Below are 21,290 nucleotides of genomic sequence, written 5' to 3'. Positions count from 1 at the left end.
CAGCTTACAACTTAGATGACATAGGTGAATTTGCATTCTATTTTGTGTATTCCTTGGAAATCAGCTAGACTTCATTCACTGTTTAATGACTCCTGAGAGCTACCAGAAGAACTCCTGCACAGAGCAAAAGATAGGGCCAGAAAAAAGAAATGACCCAACCACAGTCCCATCTTCTGTTGCAGAAGCAGCAATTCCTTCATTTGCTGGGTTGTAGCACCTACCTGCTCTCCCAAATAGAGGTTCATGGGATGACAGCTTCATGGGTCACAACAGCAAGATTAGGAAAAGCATAAAAATGATGCCAAAGGGGCAGTATTAAATAACAGATTGGAGAGATGCTAAAAATCTTATTTAAAAGGGAGGAAAATCTATTAGTTTGCATCTTAACCTTGGAAAGCATGTGATTCTTCATTTTGACTGTGCAATTTCCATAGATAATTTAAAACAGCCAGCAAGACAGGAACTATATGAATGAACAAGTCTCAGCTGAACTTTATGTGACCCAAGCTTTTACCATATGTTAATTTCAAAATAGCATCCATTTACTTAATAAGATTTGTAAGCTATAAAGATACGCGTGTTTTATATTTCTATTATCAGAATGAGAAAAAGGATGTATATTTGACATAGAGAAAAACTGGTTCATAAATACAACTGTGACAAAATCATACTAAGCCTGGGTTATCCTGTACTTGCAGTCAATGTTCAATTATATTTGTACTGCAAATGCAAAACTACACCTATTACTGAGAGTTCAATATATATATTTATTTATCATAATATTGGGTTTGTCCTTCAAAGCAAATTTGTAGTCAGAGAAAGAACAATTAGTGCCTCTCCCGTGATTTTAAAAATTTTCTTTACAAATATTGTGCTCCACTGCTCACCTTGATATACCTTCTTCCATAGAGCAAATCTCTGTATTGCCTTAGAGGTTATCTCTTTCTATATGAAAAATACTTTTTTATTCTTACTGGTCTCTTGCTGAGTGCTGCTGCCTGTTGCTATTTTTGCAGTCAAGAAACAGCTGAGGTTTCTTTGGACAACTAAAGCTAATGAAGTAGTTTTCAGATAAATATCATTCTGTGCATGAGAAACTCCATCTGGTCTCCATTTGTCCACATGCAGAACAACAGCAGCTTTGTCCACTTCTACATTTTTAGCCCTGATACCGTTCAGTTTTTCCCTAGATTGATTTGCTCTTGCAATCCCACTGGTTCACATTCACTGCTTGGCACCATTCAAGTAGTAATGCAGCAACAATCTGTCACCAATGTGATGCCCAGTGTGTAAATGGTTCTCCCAGACCAGGGAGAAAGGCATGATGTCAGAACATGAAAAGCACAGCATTCACTCCCTGGGCTGCACTGGTACATGGCACTCTGTGCTGGGCACATTTCTTTGCTAATTGGGGTGTTGCAGAAGCACAGAGGTCTGTGAGTGTTTGTTGTCTTTCCTGCTTCTGGTGAAGGGCACTGGCTTTTCCCTGCTCCCAGCAGCCTTCACTGCCATGGAGACTGAGATGATCAGCAGCAAATTTTGGAAAGTCACATCCAGCATCCTCTTCAGGAAACTTTCTCCAGCCCAGACACATTCTGCACCATCACTTTTCATAAAGACAGCAAGTTGGAAATTAACAAAATCTCTGAATTTCTATCCCCAACAACTACAGTCAAATGCAATTAAACACACAAGATGCTTTAAAATGGCTTGTGCATGCTTTCTATATGCACATTTGACATTCATCCCTACCCAAATCTATAAAAAGAGATACTTCTCATAAAAAGGAGGACATCCTCCTTTTAGAGATAAGGGAAAGTTCTTATGGAAGCATTAAGACCCATTTTTTCGACATTGCCTGGTGAAAGTAACATCTCATCCAAGCCTTAAGATGCATTCTTGAACTACATCCATGGAATAAGAAACAGACAACATAAAGCTGAGTAGTTCCAGATTCTAAAAAGCAGGAGAAAGCTGTAAATGCAAAATGAACGAATGTATGAAGTGAGTTTACAGTAACTGCTCAGAACCCATTCCTGGGATGGGTTTTTGTTAAACAAACATACATTCAACCACCAAGAAAATCTCCAGACCAAATAAATCCCAATAATTTGCAGAAGAATCTTTAAACTCAAGTATGTAATCTTTAAAATCAGTATGTAATATGGAAAAGGCTATGATTCAAAGATAATTTTTGAATCTGATCCTCAGGCTTAAGTTTGTATTAAGGATATTTTACTGTGGTCATAAGATAGTTAAAGAAAAAGGCAGAAAAATGAATGAGTCACTTGGCTGAAGAAGAACAGCAGCATTGAGGTCTGAGTGCTATGTGTTAGCTCATGTCTAGCAGTATAAAATAAGTTGGAAAACAAAAGCTTGTTTGCAATTTGTTTTACAATCTTACTTGTTTCCCTTCTAAAATTAAAAAAAAATCTTGTATAAACCCACAGTTTTTAACTTTCTCAGGTTTGTGAAATATCATTCTCTGCTCCCACAGGAAGAACAGATGGGTTGTCCTTGTACAAAATATGGTATCCACCTGCACTTCATTAGAGAGCTGCATTTTTGTACATGCCACACCACAAGATCACCATGATGACATAGCAGCTTCAGAGAACAGCGTGACTAGGGCTTTTTTTTTTTCCCCTCTTGTAACACAGAGGATCTGGCAGACTTTTACCTCCTGACACTGTTTAGAGCATATATTGGTCGATACAGTCTCTTATTGCATCTGCTCTGGGAATTAAGGAAAGCAGCTTGAAGGCAGTAAGGTAAGTGCTGCTGCATGCTTTAACTGTAATGTTCAGCTGTTTAAATGTAGCTGCAATGGGAATGTGAAAACATGACAGGATAAGTTTGCCAATTTGTAAATTGAGCACAAATCAACAGTTGCTTAGTCGATTCACTTTCTCAGTTTCCTTAAAACAGCTTCACATATCTTGTACATCAGTGTTGCAATTTTTTACAGTCTGTTTTGTTCTACATCAGAATAAGGTCTGACATGCAGTACAAAGAAGTTTGTAAGAATACTCACTGTTTACTTTTTCATTCATAATATTAGTGAGAGCTCCGTGAACTCCATTTGCTAAATGATTTTGCTTCATTCTACAAAAAGACGATGTGTCCTGGTATTTAAATAAATAATCACATAAACAATGAGAGGGAAACAATAGGTATTTTTGAATTTCTAATTAATTTTAAAGCACATTTTGAATATACTAGTGAAACTTTTCAAAAATATCATCTTTTGCAAACTGTACAAGAAGTTTAACTACAGAATTAAGGTTGATAGACTGTTAGTTATATTTTTTTTTCACAATAACTTAATGATTAAGGAAATATAGACAAGGTCAACCATAGTTTGAATAGTATTTCTACCCTAATATAGCAGGCATTTTCCCAAAATCAAGGATTCACTTTTTAGTATGTTTTGGCAAGTTGCCTGAGCAACTTCACAAATTTTTTCACAGGTATTTTGCAACATAACCGCTTAGAACAGGAGCAGGCAATTAGTTAAAGCTTGTTTATGTTGTAAGATAAACATCTAAGAATGTATTCTGATTTTATCTTTTGGATTAATGTAGTTCAGTGAAATAAACAAGCATGATCTATCAACTTTTTACACTTCTGACAGTGAAACATTCAGATACCTGAATGAGAAATGAATGAATAAAACAAATACATTTCCTATTTACTTTGCTATTTTATGCTCTTGAACTACAGAATTGTCACAAAAATTCTAAAGCGTTTTTGATAAATGTTTGGTAAATTTTTGATAAATGATAAATGTTGATAATTCAAAACACTTGCTATCTAATATTTTAGTTACTTCCAGGGTTCTGCAGGGCAGTAAAATTTATACACTATTTAAAGGACTGTATTATATCAATAAGAAACTATAGTATTAAGAATATAATTTGAAACTGGAAGAAAAATAGTATTTAAAATTAAGATATCTGTGTTATTTTAAAACTATAAAATTAAGGAAGTGTGCAAAAAAAGTCACCATAAGGCCAAATAGTCCAAGGATTTCATTGTACTCTTTTTATACTTTGAATACAGAAGCACTTGTTTTCCTTGTTGTAATGTTTAGTACCTAAATAGGACCAGATTTTGAGATGAATTGTGTTACTGCTTTCAGTCTTTGCTTTCAGATGAGCTCTACTTATTTATACCAGCAGGGGACTGAATCTCATGTTCATGTTTCATGTTCTTATGCAGTAATGAAAGACAGGCAAAGAAAATTACACTGACAACTAATATTGCAATTATTATCCTAGGATTTGTAATTAGGTAAATGTGATGGGACCCTTGGAGATTATATGCAATCAGATTCTTTTTTTAGGGGACAGCAGCTTAATGTCTGGCAGTGGGACTTTATGGGTTATTGAGTGGAGGTAACGTTAGAACATTTTTTAAAAATTATTTGTGCTGTACTGCATGAGATCAATAGGCCCTGCCTAGAGGTGCTTTAAATGAGATTGTTATCTCACTAGAATATGACGTGGCTTTTATTAACTCAATAGAAACAAAGACATTTAGAATTAGGGAAAATTTTGTAGCTATGCCCATGTACTTTAACATTAAGCCCTCAGTGTAACAATTCCAATAGCAAGACTAACTTACTCTGCTGGAAAATTGCCCAGATCTGAGATCAATGTCTTGTGGTCTGTTTACAGGCTTTACATACTTTCTGAAATTCCTTGGGGGAAAAAAAATGGGTTTAAGGATTTTCTTAATCCTCTCGTTCTCTGAAAAGTAGTTGACCCTTGTCTTTTACTGGTGAAAATCAAAGTAAAGCACACTGACTTTATTGATTCCAGACCTCCTTTTCCAGGAGAACACCTATATAGCCAGTAAGAGGTATAAACAAGACACCAGTCTTCATAGATCAATTGGCATCTCGTGGAGTATCTGATGAGAAAGCTGTGGCCTTAAAAATCTCAGTGACCCCACTTAAACTGAATTACAAACCTCCTCATGGTCACCAAATGTCCTTTTGGTGTATGTGAACTGGAAGAGTATGTGAAGCCAGTCTTTTATTGTTCAATTGATTTAGAATGGACATAAAATGTAACCAACACCTCTGTTGTATAGACAATTTACAGCATTTTCACTTTCTGAAATTCAGTCAGGTTCACTGTCAGATTCAGTCATTTCAGATCCACTGCACACATATGCACTACTGGTTATTTGGCATGTTAAAGATAACATATTTTAAGTTTCTATTCACTTGTTCTTTAGGTGACTATGAAACTTAGTGGACCATGCTTTACAGAACATAATCCAGGAGAAAAAGATCTTTCAAGCTACACACTACAACACACAATGCATGACAACATTACCCTCAGTTTTAACTTCCTTGTCTCTTTCAAACTTAAGACAAATAGCCACATCTTTAGATATTAGTTCAGCACATTAGGGATGCATGATGGAATTCAAATGGCAGAACTGCCTCTGAACATGACCTTCAGCAAAACTGAAAATTTCTGTGGCAAGTTTAAAAACATTGCATTTCATCATCTTTCTTGTAATTTAATGAATGCAGAAAGATATAAAGAAAGTTTTATTTACAACAGCAAAATGGCCAGCAATTTTGCATTACAAAATAGTAGTAACAATGTAATACTAACGATCCAGTATTTTTCCTTAATTAAAAAACTTTAAATAGGAACTGTAATTAGTTTTTTTAATTATAATCTTTATGTGGTAAAATTTCAAGTATTGCTGAAAGAGATAAAAAATTAAAGTTACATCTTGTTTATTCCTTCTCACCACACAGGGACAAGACGGACTAGAAAGATGACTTTAAACTCCCTCCCTGTCTTTCTGCTGTTCATTAGTGGCATTTTTTGCCAATATGACTATGGTCCTGGAGATGATTATGGTTATGATCCTTTTGGGCCATCTGCAGCAGTCTGTGCCCCAGAATGTAATTGTCCTTTAAGCTACCCCACTGCCATGTATTGTGACAATCTTAAGCTGAAGACCATTCCAATTGTACCAAGTGGAATAAAATACCTTTATCTTCGAAACAATATGATTGAGGGAATTGAAGAGAACACGTTTGACAATGTAACTGACCTACAGTGGCTGATCCTGGATCACAACCATCTGGAAAACTCAAAAATTAAGGGAAGAGTCTTCTCTAAACTAAAGAACCTGAAGAAACTTCACATTAACTACAACAATTTGACTGAAGCTGTTGGACCACTTCCCAAAACTCTAGATGACCTGCAATTAAGTCACAACAAGATCACGAAAGTCAGTCCTGGTGCATTTGAGGGGCTGATGAATCTGACTGTCATTCACCTCCAGAACAACCAGCTGAAAGCAGAGTCTATTTCTGGGGCTTTTAAAGGCCTGAAATCACTTTTGTATCTTGACTTAAGCTTCAATCAACTTACAAAGCTACCAACAGGACTGCCTCACTCTTTGCTCATGCTGTACTTTGATAATAACCAGATTTCCAATGTTCCTGATGAGTACTTCCAAGGTTTTAAAGCCCTGCAATATTTACGTTTGTCCCACAATAAATTAACAGATTCTGGAATACCAGGCAATGTCTTCAACATCACATCACTTGTTGAGTTGGATCTCTCCTTCAATCAACTGAAGAGCATTCCAATTGTCAGTGAGAACCTGGAAAACTTCTACCTCCAAGTCAACAAAATTAACAGTAAGTTAAATTTGCACATATTCATTAATGTTTGCCACAGACTAGATACTGATGGTCAATGCAGGTATCTGAAATAATAGATGAACTAGTCTGCATAAATTGTACTGCTTAGACTGCTAGCACACTGACATTTCCCTGACAGTTGTCCATATTCATCTTAAAGGACAGATATTTACCTTATAGCCACTCAATATATCCTTAAAATGAGAAATTTATGTTTTGATACTAATGCGCATTTTTCCCTCAAATTCTCATCGTGTGTCAATTGGACTAACCATATAGAAGCCAATGGAGTTTTCTTATACAAGTCAGGAAAAAACTGAAAAGTTTGATCAGTGCAAAAGGTGTTCAGAACTCTTAAGTGGACAGAGGTATCAGGTGAGGATCTGACTGTGGTAACCAGCTGGTAGTCAAAATGCTGGAGGCAGGAGAAAGGGAGAAGACAACAAATTCATAAGGTAGTGGGAACAAAATGCAGTGAAAAAAGTGCATCAAAGTAACTGCATTTGTTCCTTTCCTCCTTTGAATCATGCAGTATCCCCCCAAACATATCTTGAAATCCAAAGAATTGACCCAGCTCTTGCTCTTCATTCCCATTCTGCACATCATATGATCAGGTGGCAAGTTTGTTTCGTTGAAAAATGTTCCTTCTAAAGTCAAGAAATGCCACACCTTGCATAAAACCATGAAGGTTTCTGCTGACACAGGGCTTTTACAAGGCTGCCCCATTCCTGGGCTGACAAGGAGGTATTTCAGAGCTGGAGGGGCCTCACCATCATGTCAGAACTTATCCAGCTGCACCTCTGTCAGTGGTAGTCCTGATGGAGAGGGAGATATGCCAAATATCACTGTGGTTCTTCAAGAGGATTTATATATTCTTGATGGTTGATGTTAAGTAAACCACAAAATCCTCCCTTCTTTTTGCCTACTTGCAATCATCAAGGATTAAGAGTATCAGTGTTAGCTACTCCATGCATAGCTAAATCCATGGAGATTTATCCTTTAAAACCAAATATTTTTAGTGCAGATCTTGCCAGACTGAGGCCAAGATATTTTGAAATGTTTTGTATTTACTATGTTTCATTTTTCTCAGTGAATTTTTTCCTAGTTCGTCTCAGTTTCTTGTTTTGATGAGGGAAAACAATGAGTTAATACTTCCCACCTAAGACACTACATACAGCAACCTGTGAAACTCTACCAGATACTCTGCCATTCCTAAAATAGCTATCAATTATGGTTTTTAATTTCTCATGAGATATATGAAGCACTTTATCCTGATTAGAATGATCTGAGCCTTCTGCAAGATACCCAGGTAACAAGCTTGGCTGCGGACATCAGAGTCATGGGCAATAACAACAATTTCAGGTTTTCAGGGAAAGCTGCATTTTCAAGTGAATGGTGTGGGGAGTGGATGCTCAACAGCTACAGTATCATTGCTACTCTATGGACTGATGCAACAGAATTATGGTTTAGTTTTTTTTCTTTACCATAAAATCCAGCAGACTTCAAGAATCAGTTTTCTCAGCTATCTAATTTCACAGGCAAAATACATAATTCCCTAAGATGCTGATTTACAATGTGGAGAAAAATTATTAGAAATAATCATTAATATAGGGCAGTCAAAGCCCTTGGATTTCACCATTCATAACACCTGACCTAAAGCTGTGAGTGCTTAGTCTTTTGCAATATTTATATTTGTCTAAAAAAGCATAATCTCATTCCAACTTTGTTGATATTACTTGAAAGAATATTTCTCTAAATTACTGTCCATGAGTTTCACCATGGACTTGCTAAAATCATGATGCATTTTCTTTCATAAAAAAAAAATCTGCTTGAGAAATACCCTTATTTGAGTGACTCTGAGTTTTTTGAACAAGAACTGATAAATAAATACATCAAAATACATAACAGAATTGGCTTAACCTTACTATGTTGTTTCCCTCTGTGTTGCAAGTAGCAGTGGGTGAAATAGATAACAAACTGTTAAGAAAACAAATTCAGATTGCAGGTATGAAATACACAGTTTTATCTGATGTACTTGATGTTCATTGGGTCTCCAAGCTAGAATAGGACCATGGAAGATTTAGAAAAGCCTTTGCTTTCTCCATACCTGAAACCTAAACTGTAATTTCTAAACTGAAATCTCTTTGAGATGCCATTATTATTGTACACACTCATATGCACAAACACACACACAGACACAGAAACTTGTGTTACAGAATCCTCAAGGCAAAAAGAAACTCTGTAGGAAAAAGCAAGAATCAAAGAGGTTCAGTGAAAGAAGAGGGTCCAAAGATGGCCTTCATATTTCATCTGTACTTGTAAGGAATTAAGTTGGGAGAAAATTGTTGTTTCCACATGAAACCCCAGTTACTCTGTGTAACTGGAGTATGAAAAGGAAAATATGAAAATGTTCCAGAGAACAGTTAAGAGACTATATATTGAATTGTGGAGGTGCTTTATGGTCTTTTATCATGCTCACTCCATCAATTCCCAAAGGACTTTTTAATGACCTGTCTAGAAATATTTCATATGTAATTAGTGGAAAACAGACCAACAATGACTGTGGGACTTCAGATCCTGTTAGGATTTCTCACTGTATTGTTGGACGAGAGTCCAATTTTCATCCAATACTTCTTATTCTCTCACTGTCTGGCTTATGCAGGAATCCTGTGCTGGGAAAAAAATGTGGGAAAAATCCCAGGTACACTAAACATGAATTCTATAAATTCAGGATGACATTTTTCACCTGCAAAATTAATAAGTGTAACAAAAGAGGAAGTAAACTACTGAGATATTTTATGTCACAGTACTCCAGTCTAAAGGATTGCAGTTCCCCATAGAGATCATGTAGGTAACAGCTCATCAAGTGCAATCCCAAGAATCACTGGTCTTATTTTCTGCCAGTAGAGATTGAAACTAAAAAGAAACATTTTTTAATGTGCTTTTAAAAACTGACAATTATATGAAGAGTATAAAAAAAAATTGATACCCACATTCAAACAATGTGGACCAAATATTGGAATAAAATCCCACTGAGCTCCATGACTGAGCTCATTTGATTTCTGTGAAGACAAAATCTCCATCCACTGCCCAAATGGTTTCAGTCTCATAAACAGTAAGCACAGATCAAAATTTTGTTATCACAGTTAAATCTCGTGGTTTACATGTATGAAGCTTATGTCCTTTGAGTGCTCACCATCCAGCTTCTATAAACATATCTTCTTTTGCAGACAAATGTTTTATGTATTTATGCTCAAAAGTGACAATATGGAAAAAACCCCTAAAATTTAAATTTAGAAAGTTTTAAAATGTTTTTCATCAGCAAAAATATACTTATAACACTATTCCTCAATGACAAGAAAATGGAAAAAAATCGATATTAGAATTCACATTTGTTTTAAACTTTACAAATTAAACCCAAGTTATCTGAAGAAAACTGGAACTTAATAGTCAATAGCCCAAGAAAATCAGTTAAAATCTCTTAAAATGTGTGTTTTCATTTAGCAAAATTCCACACAAATACAATCTATAAACATTTGTTAGATCATATAATTTTAATCAATAAGAATCATTAGTTTGCTTCTGCTGGCACATTCTGAGCCAGAATAGTATCAGAATTGGTCTGAGGTCTTAAAATGTTACTGTATTACAACATGGACTGCCCAAAGGATGCAATTCATCTCTCATTCTTCCAAAAGAAGGCTGCACACTACAGAAAATCTCAGAAATTGATTTGCTTTAATCAAATTGGTGATCAAGATCTGACTTTTAAATTATATTTCCTTAACTTCTACTCAACTTATTTTGTGGAAGGTACATGACTCTTAACATCACATCTCTGTCCAAAAAATTACCTAAGCTCTTATGATCTAAAGAGCTGTTAATCCAAAAGTTAATGAGAAGATATGAAAGGTACTTCCTTCACATCCTTTAGTATTAAAATTTCATCATACTTTCTTAGATGAGTTAAGTAGCCATGTAGAAAAGTTACATAAGGTGTCCTATGAAAGGTAAATCAAATGGTATTTGATTTTGATAATACTGACTTGATGTCTCAGAAATTATGAGATGCATGGGTTCATTGAAGGAGTTCCCTTAACCTTTTAAAATATTTTCGGTGTGAATTCATCTGATGTCAGTGTTCTAAAGAACAAGTCTCTCAGACTGTTTCTTTAGTAGTTTTGGAGCTTTTCAATAGACTAATCCTCTGTCCAACTCAAAGAAAACACAAGGGCAAATGAAGACCCTCCTTGCAAAATTGCACAACGTGGTATGCAGGGGGCATCAGATTTATTCACATACATTCTCTCTTGAGGATCTTCTCAGCATGAAAGAGGTCTATAATATGGTTATGTGTGTGCTTTGCATACTGAGCAGACAACTTCAGTGATTCATGTAATTTCCAGCTTACAGTTAATACTGATCATAGGATATGAGACAAATTTCCATTTAAGATCTATCTGGTGTTATGTGTACCAAATAATACCTCAACTGAATACAGACCATACAAAATACAATATATAAATTACAATAAATATGTATATTTTATGATATTTTTTGCAATCATACTCACCTTCTAATCCTGATGCGGAAAGGTTCAACTGCATAATTTAAATGTAAAACTCTTCCCAGCCCTAGACCCAAATTTATTCTGAAACAGGTAAATCTATATGGCACATATAAAATGCATACAAAATACACAGACACTCATTGGACTGCCTGTTCTTTAGAGTAAAGCTGTTTCAATTTCTCCAAAATTTTTACTTCCTTCCATGTCTTTTATAATGGTTTTACCCTTCCATTGTAATGTACACAAACTGATTCCTCCCTCTGCATCTCTATTTTTTTTTTTTAAAGAATGATTTTCCCTTTTAGATAAATGTCAGATAAGACATTTATATAAAGTCTGAAGCCTTAAAGTCAAATTAGTACTGGAAGAAAATGGCATTTGAAAAACTCAGTCTTGAATTCTGAATCTCTCACAATTAACAGAAAGAACATCTCTCAACACAAGTACCTCAAATTCCAATAAATTTACCAGAATTCGCATCAGTATAAATGCAAAATATTGAAAATAACATAATGAATTAAGGTCACAATTTCCAAATGAAATTAAAAAAAAAAAAAAGAAGAAAAATAATGGTTTTGCCCTATTTGTCCTAATTATTCATGTTTTCCTCTTATTGCTGTTCTCTTTGCTTCAGAGTTCCCATTGAGCAGCTTCTGTAAGGTAGTGGGACCAACGACCTACTCCAAGATCACTCATCTGCGCCTGGATGGGAACAATCTCACTCGGGCTGACCTGCCCCAGGAGATGTACAACTGCCTGAGGGTGGCTGCTGAGATTTCACTGGAGTGAGACACCTGGGATCATCCAGCTCCCTTCCAGGGGCAGTAACTACAGGAAAAACACGCCATGATAGTGCTTTAAATTAGGATATGCCTTAAAGCGTCGATCTGCATATTATCCGTTCTGTTTGTTAATATTTAGCGTGGACTCGGCAAACTTAAGGGAACATGTGCACATTTTTACAAAGGGTTCTGTTCAGAAAGCACAAGAATTACAAAATCTGGTGCAAAATATGCCTTTATGTGGCCAGATGAGTTGATTAAAAAGATTAAACTTCATAAAAGTCTGTATCCATGCATGCAATACATGCCAGCAGGTTCTAGACTCACAGAGAAGTCAGGTAGGATTCATTGAGGGTAATAGTGAGCAGTATGGGCTGGCCTGTGTCAATGCAAGGTTCCTGTCCAACTAATTATCTATCATACCTTTAATATATTGTTACCCATTGCAAAGGAAAAAATATTTAACAATACAGGAACAATTTAAAATTTGTGAAAATATGTGTTCAGAGCCTATGGCATTGTTAAATTAATGGATTACGTGAAAGACAATGAGGAAAAAAATATTCAGGTTAAATAATTGTTTGCTCTTCTTTTTGTCATGCTTTCATTTAACTTTCATGGTAAGATTTTTATTCATTGTTGGTATAATTGTTATTTCAAAATAAATCATATATACATATATTTTATTCAATTACTTGCATGCTATTTTTAACCAGACTGTAGAAAACAAAGCATATGAAATAGTGTCCTTTTGTCCGTATCATTGACAACTATTTTTCTTTCTTTTATAGAATGGAAAAAAAAAAAAGTTTAAGACAAGAAAATCTAAGCTATTCTATTATAATTAAAATTTATTGTAAGGTTGAATAAACTGTTTTCTCTACTTTGATGTTTCAGTATGTTTGTATACATAATTTAACATGAGCCACTACACTTGTGTTGGTCAATAAATTGATGCCTTATGAAGTTTGCAGTACGGGAATCATGCCACTATGAAAACGTGCAAAGTAATGTTTCAGTATTGTCTAAAGAACAGTGAAATCTCTCAGAAACCACAGGTGGTGAGTAAAATGCAGCTATACGTGGTGAAGACATGGTAGTATATTCCACCCAGGAATAAATAGCCCAAATATTGTCAGCATCTTGGAACACACTAAAATAAATGTGTTACTAACTGAGAGCTGTAAGTGGCTCGCTTGCAAGTACAGATCATCCCACGGGTACTATTTTCTTTTCAACTGCTAGCCTATTAAACACTCAAACAGAAACTTGGTTAGTTTCTATAGCAAAAGCAGAAACTATCACCTCTGAAAAAAACCCCAGACCAATTTATACCAAACCATTTAGTCTGCATGTTGTCAATTCCAGATGTTCAAAATCAAAACATTATTCACAAAGAAACCTGGAACTAAAACAAAGGGAGAGATTCAGAAAGTTGCACATGGACTAGAACTTTTGTTGCAGAAAGGCTAAATCTGGGGCTTTCTGAACACATCAGAGTGGGAATTTCTATGGGATAGTACCAAGACATTGTAACATAGAAAAATAAGAAAGAAGTGCATGCAAAACTCTCCAAAGAAAAGAAAAAATATATGGGAAATGGTATTTAATGATTTCCAATGGCCTTTAAACCCAACTGCTTGCTTCATAGGAAAATATACTAAACACTAAGATTTTTAAAGCACAAACTGAGAATGAGATTTGTCACCTGATTGCTGTAATCTAACAACATAGCAGAAATTTATTATTCTTTTCTGCTTGTTTCAGCAAACCAATTACTTTAAGCAACATGAAAGAGAGTGAACTGTGAGACTGAGAACAGTCCAGCTCATGGTAGATTAGAACCTGTCAAGAGAACTTCCCTCAACCTTCTTATTTCCAGGTAATGCCAAGGAATTTCCCTTAGCCTCTCTGAATGTACCATATATCTCATGTCTTAATGCAGTCTGCCACTGCCTAAAAGAGGGATACAGAAAAAGTGTCCAGTTTCGGGGTGCACGTTGAAATGGAGCAGTGACAAAGAAAAAGTTCCAGAATGAGAAATTTTAGCTGGACATACAAAAAAATTCTTGTGAACAGTGAGTTCATAAAGCACTGTCACAGACTGTCCATGAAGGCTGTGGACTCTTCATCCTCCAAAATGTTCATAACTTTCATTGGCAGTGCCCTGAGAGACAAATTTGTCTGTGAAGCTAGCCTTAGTTTTAGAAGGAGGTTGAACTAAACAACCTTCAGATGTTTCTTCAAACTTATTTATAATTTCTGTGAATCTGTAATTCTAAGAATATTAGTAACCAATGGGGAACAATATCAATTTTAATAACCAGTTATAAAGCTGAAGAGTTTAGCATGAAATCCGTGTGGAAAATTTCTTGTTTTAGGTTCCAGTCCACAATTCCACCTCCAATGATACTCACAAAAATCTTAGCTCAGGTGACATTTGTATATAGATTCCATAGGCAGGAACTGTGGAATCTTTCTCTTGATACCTTTGCTGTGCAAATCTGCTCCCATTTTAACACCTGTGATTTACTGAGTAGTGGCAGTGAAATCAGAGATCCATCCCTTCTAACGCTCCCATGTGGGACAGCAAACATGCCACCATCCTAAATGACAGAGTGCTCATAGAGAACATTTTGGTTGCAATTTTTTTTTTTTTTCCGATTCAGATATTGGTTAAAAGGATTTCCATCCACAAGAAAAAGAACTTAATTGGTAGTCTCATGGCTTTCACACAGAAATAATTTTTTTCTACTTAGTCTGAAAATTTCAATATCAGCTAATACAGAGAAAGAAAAGGAGTATTAACTGCTCTTTAGGACACTCACCTTGAATGTAAAAGGGTCGAGTTCAAGTACCAGGGCAAATTATCACTTTATTATGTAAAGAAAAGCAGCTTTAGAGGCTGGAACACGTTTTATCACACTATACCTGTGTTCTGAGATAAGATTGCGATTGTGTGCTAGAATGTACATATTGATACTCTTTAGTGATATAAACATAATGCTTTGTGGGTGTAACCTCTTCTACCTGTTTTAAGAGGTGAATTGCCTTAGTTTTCATAGTTTGAATTCTTAATCTGCAGATCAAATAATGCAATATTTTTCATAGATTTTGATTACTAGAATATTTATTTTAAAGTATAATACCTCTTATGTAGTATCTCTGTGGTCTATCATATCTTTTTTCCTGAAATTATTCAAGAATAGCAGAAAATAAACTGCAATTAAGTAGGAAGTGAAGAAATGAGGTAAATACAAAAGAGGAGAAATATTATTTATGGTCCATGGGACTACGTAGAAATTAAGGGATTTGGGCAAATGGACCTGACTTCTGAAGTAGAGGAATGCTGCTGCACTGTGCAAAAAAAAGCAATTTTGTCCTTATTCTGTGAATCCCAGTGTAGGACAATGATACAGGTCTTTCTTAGTCAACCTGACTAGAGCACATATTCAAATAACTAGAAAGATACTTTGGAACCTATCAAATAATACTTGTAAAAATATATTTCTGTTGATGATAATGCTTTCATTGAACATGTATAATTTTTCAGACAGAAGCACTGGAAGTCTTTATAAATTTAATATCTTATAAACCAATTTAATAATAAGCTGTCTTGAAGACAAGTCTTTCAAAATTTCTATTTCCATCATCTTTCCAGTATCACATTATGATTTTGCCATCCATCTTACTGTACGTGCTTGCAGTTTCCAAACTACATGAACAAAGGTTTCCCAAACTCCACTTTTAGATTTCATCATTGCAGCCATTTTTGCTGCCTAAAAATAAACACTAAGACCAGGAAGTTCTCAAAATTATGTGCAATGCTACATTGTTTTGAAGAAGAATTTGTGATCACCTGTGTACAAAAAAAGTTGTTTTTTTAAAATTCAGATTCTTAAGTTTTTGTGAGAAGAAACATTCTCTGCAATATTATTATTTGCACTCTTGATTCAAAAGGTGTGTTTCTCCTAATGAAAATCACAGCCTTTAGCTGAGGTATGTATTGTACAGAAAATGGAGAATGGAACTAGGCTTTTGCCGCTGGGATTGCCAGCTGCCACCATGAGGAGCATGGAATCATCTAAGAAATGGTCAGGTAGTGTTGAACAACATCCCTTCAATTATTTAGGGTTATTTAGATCATTATTTAAGGCTCTGGAGCAGTGCATGGTGCTTGGACAAGGATGGGTGAGGAATTCTCCCTGGAGCTGGGTTCCAGAGCTGTCCTCCAAGAAAAAGGTGGTGTCAATTTCCATCAAAGTGCTGGATGTTGAGGAATTTCATCTACACTATAAAGACTTGCTTTCAACATGTTCCATCTGAAAGGATAATCAGTGACTGGAGAAGTCGTGGCGAGTGAGATTTGATCTTCAGCTTGAGGCTCTGGAAGAAAACTCAAGTGCTTTGGGAAGCACTGACTCTTGAAAGTGATGACTGATATCACAATTTAAGATTACAAAACTCACATAGTTTAGTGTTTAATTTCAATATTTCCCAAGAGTATCTGCATTAAAAATATGAACAAAATTATTACAATTAATGGAAAACAAGAGTTGAGTTTTCATACATCTTATGCCATTTGGCTTTTATTTCTAAATATTAAAAAAGTCCCTGAATGTTGAATTTCTCATGTGACAAAAATCACTATAGCAGATCATTACTGAAAGGGAAATAAATTTCTTTTTATTAAGTTGTGGGAATTCTCTTCTATGCAACTTGTGTCGTTCATTTTAGAGGACTGAACTTTGTTTAAAATTTAAACTTCTTGAAATCCATTGTCTTACTGGGGGGATCTAAAATGAAGATGAATTAAAATATTTTTGGGCTTCTTTAACAACAGAAGAAATGTAAGTTAATATCCTTATGTTATCCCAGAATATTTAATCCTTGATGGTCTATGGTTCAAAACTGCAGGTTTACAGAATAGGCATCAGATCACTAACACACATTTTAATTTACCATTAGTTGTCTGGAAAATATAAATGATCTAAGTAGCTACATATGGTCCCAGCAGATCAATGTATGTGTGTAATTGATAAATGCATGTTAGATATTTTAATTTAAGATACATTTAGCATTTTAAAAATCAAGTCCCAGGGTAGGATAGATTTGTTTCAGTGTTGAAATTGTTGAAAGCATGAAAACAAAGTAAAGTAAGAGATTGACAGCAACATTTACATTTACATAGTAGGTAAAGTAAACTGAGCAAGCCAAGACAAATACCAGATCTTGGCATTGTGTTACGGAACCTTTTTGGTGTCACTGTGGTAAAGAGTTCAAAACAGAGAGAAAGGGAATATAGTGCCAAAAAATTATTTAATGAAGCATATTCAGGAGACCAATATATTTCCCATAAAAGCTGAGCCCTTTTCCACAGTTCTGTTCTGAAATGGGCTGCTCTGCAATGATCTCTTTCAGCTAAGCTGCTCACTGTAGTTTTGATAGGGGAGTGAAGTTATGCAGAGAGTAAACTGCTAGAGTTTTGTTTCTGGACTTTCAGAATAGGATCTTGTCTTCCTAAATCCTATATAAACAAGAGGCCAGGTGACATGTCTATTGAACAAATCAAGCCAGTCAAAATTTTCCCCAGTGTTTCTTTAAGCAGTGTATTCTGATCTAAACTGAAAGCTCCCCATGTGAGCTCCCTATACTTCAGCTGCCTGCATATGCACAAAAAAAGAGCCTATTTAAATAAGAAATGCAGTTTCTTCCATTGAGAGGTTTAAGCAGATAATTCTAGACTTCTAGAAGAGGTGCAGCATTCCTGCTCCTAAGTCTGTTTTGTTTTAATTTCTTCTGTCCACTAGGAATGATGTAGACTAAAATACATCCATAGGAGCAGGGTCTGGAACATCTGGCCTGGTCCTTTGATCTGTCTGCAGTGTCCCTTGGGCTAGCCTGAAGGGCTCAGTCATCTGCTTTCTTTTAGACTCTTTGATCTTGCTGACCTTTTGTGACTGTTTTTTAAAAGGAGCAGCAGATATTATTAATTGAAATATATCACTGTCTGGTGGACAGGGAATTGTTTGGAAATAGAAGTTTTGGGTTTTTGACTCTGGGTAAAACTCAAAGCAGCAATGCAGAAAGAGAGTGATCACTACATGCCTGTCATCAGAAGTGAAAGAGGCAGAACTGAACCCTGAGTGAAAGTTATCACCCCCATGGAGATGTCTGGAGCTACCATTGCAGTATAGGATGAAGAATACACAAACTGGACTTACTGTCTTCAGCTTTTGAAGCGTTACCTTTTCTCCAGTAACCATGAAGATAATTCAAGAGCCTGTTTCAGATGAACTGACTGTGGAGCAAGGCACATAGTTTTTAGTAAAGTACTGCCCAAATTGAGGCACCCTGGATTGCAGCCTTTGCTAAATGGAGCAATCCACAGGGCTAATGAATAAGCTCTGCTTGCAGTATACTCCTGGGTTTGCTGATGATGAACTATACACATGCTTGATGCTTAACAGACCTTGCTCTGAATTCAATCTGAGACATATGGCAGCCATTACTGAAAGAAAGAAATGCATTTCTTTCACTGTCAGCAACTCTGATGCTAAAACAGAACAACAGCTCCAAACAGCACTCCCAGTTGTCCATTTCTCCTCCCAATGGGTCTTTCCAGGCTATATTTTTACTCTTCTATTCTTTCTCAAGGTTGTGTGCTGTTTTAGTTTCAAGAATGTACATTACTTCTCTCAAGATGTTACTACACCCTGCCGATGCTCCTCACTTCTTTATACATTTTTTTAAATACAAATTCTCTTGATTAACAGTATGGATTGAAAGGAGACACATGGAGTAAAAATCCTGTAACAACTTCAGACATCTTTCTCAAACTAGAACAATGCCAACAGTATCTCTTAGAAACTGTCTCCAAAATTCAGGGTGGGTATCCACAGTATTTTTACTAGATGATTTTTTTTTTCCACTTCCTTTTATTGTTGTGCAAATATTTTTAATACTACAAGTTTTTGGGAGATTATTCATGGTCTCAGGAGCACTTTGTGTTTCATTGATATTTGCCTTTGATCACTCAGCTTCTCAAGTTAAAAATTACCTCATTAACACAAAATTTCTAGCAGTCTCTTACTGAAAATAAGGTTCTGGATACGCAAAGCAAAAAGTCTCCCAAACCATTAGTCATTTTTTAAATTCTTGGCCATGGCCTTTTATTAGTCTGTAAAACTTTATCACCATACAGTGCAACCTTTAAATCAGAAATATTTACACCAGATGATGGAGGATTGAACAGAGCAAATGCATGATATTTGCATAATCTTGAAGGTTTCATGGAAAGCAGGCTTTCTGCAAAGTCTGCTTAGATGCCCAGACAATCACTTGTCTCTGCAAAGATATTTCAAAAATTTTTGAGAGCATGTAAGAATATGTATTACAGTCATCACTCTTGCTTCCTGATTTTGAGGACATTTCTTATATTTTTTTCTGCTTTGTTCACATTAGAAGAAATGGAGATTCACATTATTGAGAAAATCTTAAATGTATTCTCTTATTTTCTTCTCCTAGTGAAGAGCTCCTCCTTTGAATGGGATGGAAACGTGTTTGACAAGGATAAAATACCTGGCCTCTAAATCCACAAAGGGCAGATTGTGACCCCTTGCTGAACAGTATTTCATACAAATAGTACCACTGCCTGCCACAGGGCAAGCAGCAAGTCTCTTTTCTAGGGACTTCTGTGATAACATAATGAATATCTGGACATAATTAGCAGATAAAAATAGCAGGTAAATCTAGATCACCTTGAAGTGTGAGATAAATCAATCTTTTTTTGTTGTTGCTAAATGCAAACATCTCACAACATGCATTAAAGTGTGTAACAGCAGATATCTGCCATCAGGACTCTCAATTTTAGACCCTTCAATGCAACATTCAGGATGGACTCAGCTCCTTCTTTAGTGGCAGAGAGACCTCAGTGCCTCCATAATCTCACTAGACACTTTGTGAAGATTTAGCAGGAAAGCAACTCAGTTCTATACTGCACTTTGTTGTTTACAAGAATCATAGATGCACTTTTCATGGTGCAGACTCCTTAAATGGCTCACAAGTGGACATTCATAATGAAAATAGGCGGGTTTTATGGCTTTTGTCCTATAATTAGTAAACTGCTTAAAACTAGAACCTTTATTTTTAGGCGTAGATGTAAATTAATTTAATCTAATTTAAATTATTGAAATATTCTACATAAAATGCATGAAGAAATCAGTTTTCATCTGCTTTGTAAGAAGTCCCTAATAATACTAAAGAGGTGATAAAGGGCCTTAACACTTAAGCACTCATTTTATTGTTAGGCACATAAACAATGCAAAAATTACTGATGGTAAGGATGTATTTTTTCATAAACAAGAAACATGGCTGTACAAACATATACTCATGAAAAAAATTAAAATGTGTTTAACATTAGCCTTCCTGCAGTCAGTGATAGCTACCCATGTATTTAAAGTTTTCTTTCCTTTTTTTTTACTACATTTGGTCTTTTCTGCTTCTGAACTTCTTTTGAGACGTTCTGAGTTTAAGAAGCAATAGGTTGTTATGGAGTTTATGGTTAAAATCAAACAGATGAAACAATTAAAACAGTTATGTAACTAAGTTTTAAAACTAATATAATTCACTAAAAGTACCAGGATATATTTTATGTTTTCAATATGTTTAATTAGCTTTTCCCTTAAAATGTTTATGTCATTATTCTGGCTTTGAACGTGAATAGTTTTTCTGATATGAATTTGTTACTTTAAGTTTGGACTAAAAATGAAAACAAAAATCTTCCAAAATACTTAATGTGAGAAATATGTGTCTGTCTTTGGAGAGCAAGTTGGCTGCAAAGAGTTTGTTTTAGATCAATGATAAAAGAAAATTGCAGGAGGCATTGGGGAATATTATAACTTTGTAGTAATATATGTAAATGTTTCTCTGAACAAAAAGGAAAATATAAGATTTAATCTTTAAAGAACTGAAAATATGTTATTAAAAAATTCTTAGCAAATGCTTTTGTTGTCTTCTTCTCCTAATCAAGAATTTTGTCTTTAAATGGCATGGCAGCATCTGCATTTAATAAAAATCAAATAAAATATTTCCGTAGAAACAGATGGCACTGGTTTTAATTCTCTGTGGCCAACTCAGGTATTATGAGAATGAGTTATGATGTAAGTCAGCTTTGCATGTAACGTATCTTCTAACAAAAATGTAGAATAAATGTGCACTTTGGGTTACCTGTTTCATCTAGACCAGCTCCCTTCAT

General features: G+C 35.3%; 1 protein-coding gene across 1 annotated transcript; it reads left to right on the top strand.

The window, feature by feature from the left end:
- The first annotated feature begins 2,600 nt into the window (after window positions 1–2,600).
- LUM (lumican) lies at window positions 2,601–12,923 on the top strand. Its single transcript, XM_079305159.1, has 3 exons — window positions 2,601–2,771; window positions 5,783–6,679; window positions 11,887–12,923. The coding sequence occupies exons 2-3, from the start codon at window positions 5,803–5,805 to the stop codon at window positions 12,039–12,041; spliced, it is 1,032 nt and encodes a 343-aa protein (XP_079161285.1). The 5' UTR covers window positions 2,601–2,771; window positions 5,783–5,802; the 3' UTR covers window positions 12,042–12,923.
- The last annotated feature ends 8,367 nt before the right edge of the window (window positions 12,924–21,290 follow it).

The sequence above is a fragment of the Erithacus rubecula genome, assembly GCF_903797595.1.
Source record: "Erithacus rubecula genome assembly, chromosome: 4".
Classification (NCBI taxonomy): Eukaryota; Metazoa; Chordata; class Aves; order Passeriformes; family Muscicapidae; genus Erithacus; species Erithacus rubecula.
The sequence above is the reverse complement of the archived record's forward strand: the minus strand, read 5'-3'. Positions and strand labels throughout refer to the sequence as shown.

Bases quoted from the DNA above. Each gene is read 5' to 3' on its own strand.
- LUM (XM_079305159.1), top strand. From the start codon at position 5,803: ATGACTTTAAACTCCCTCCCTGTCTTTCTGCTGTTCATTAGTGGCATT. The intron at 6,680-11,886 runs GTAAGTTAAATT...TCTTTGCTTCAG, and splicing joins CCAAGTCAACAAAATTAACA to AGTTCCCATTGAGCAGCTTC.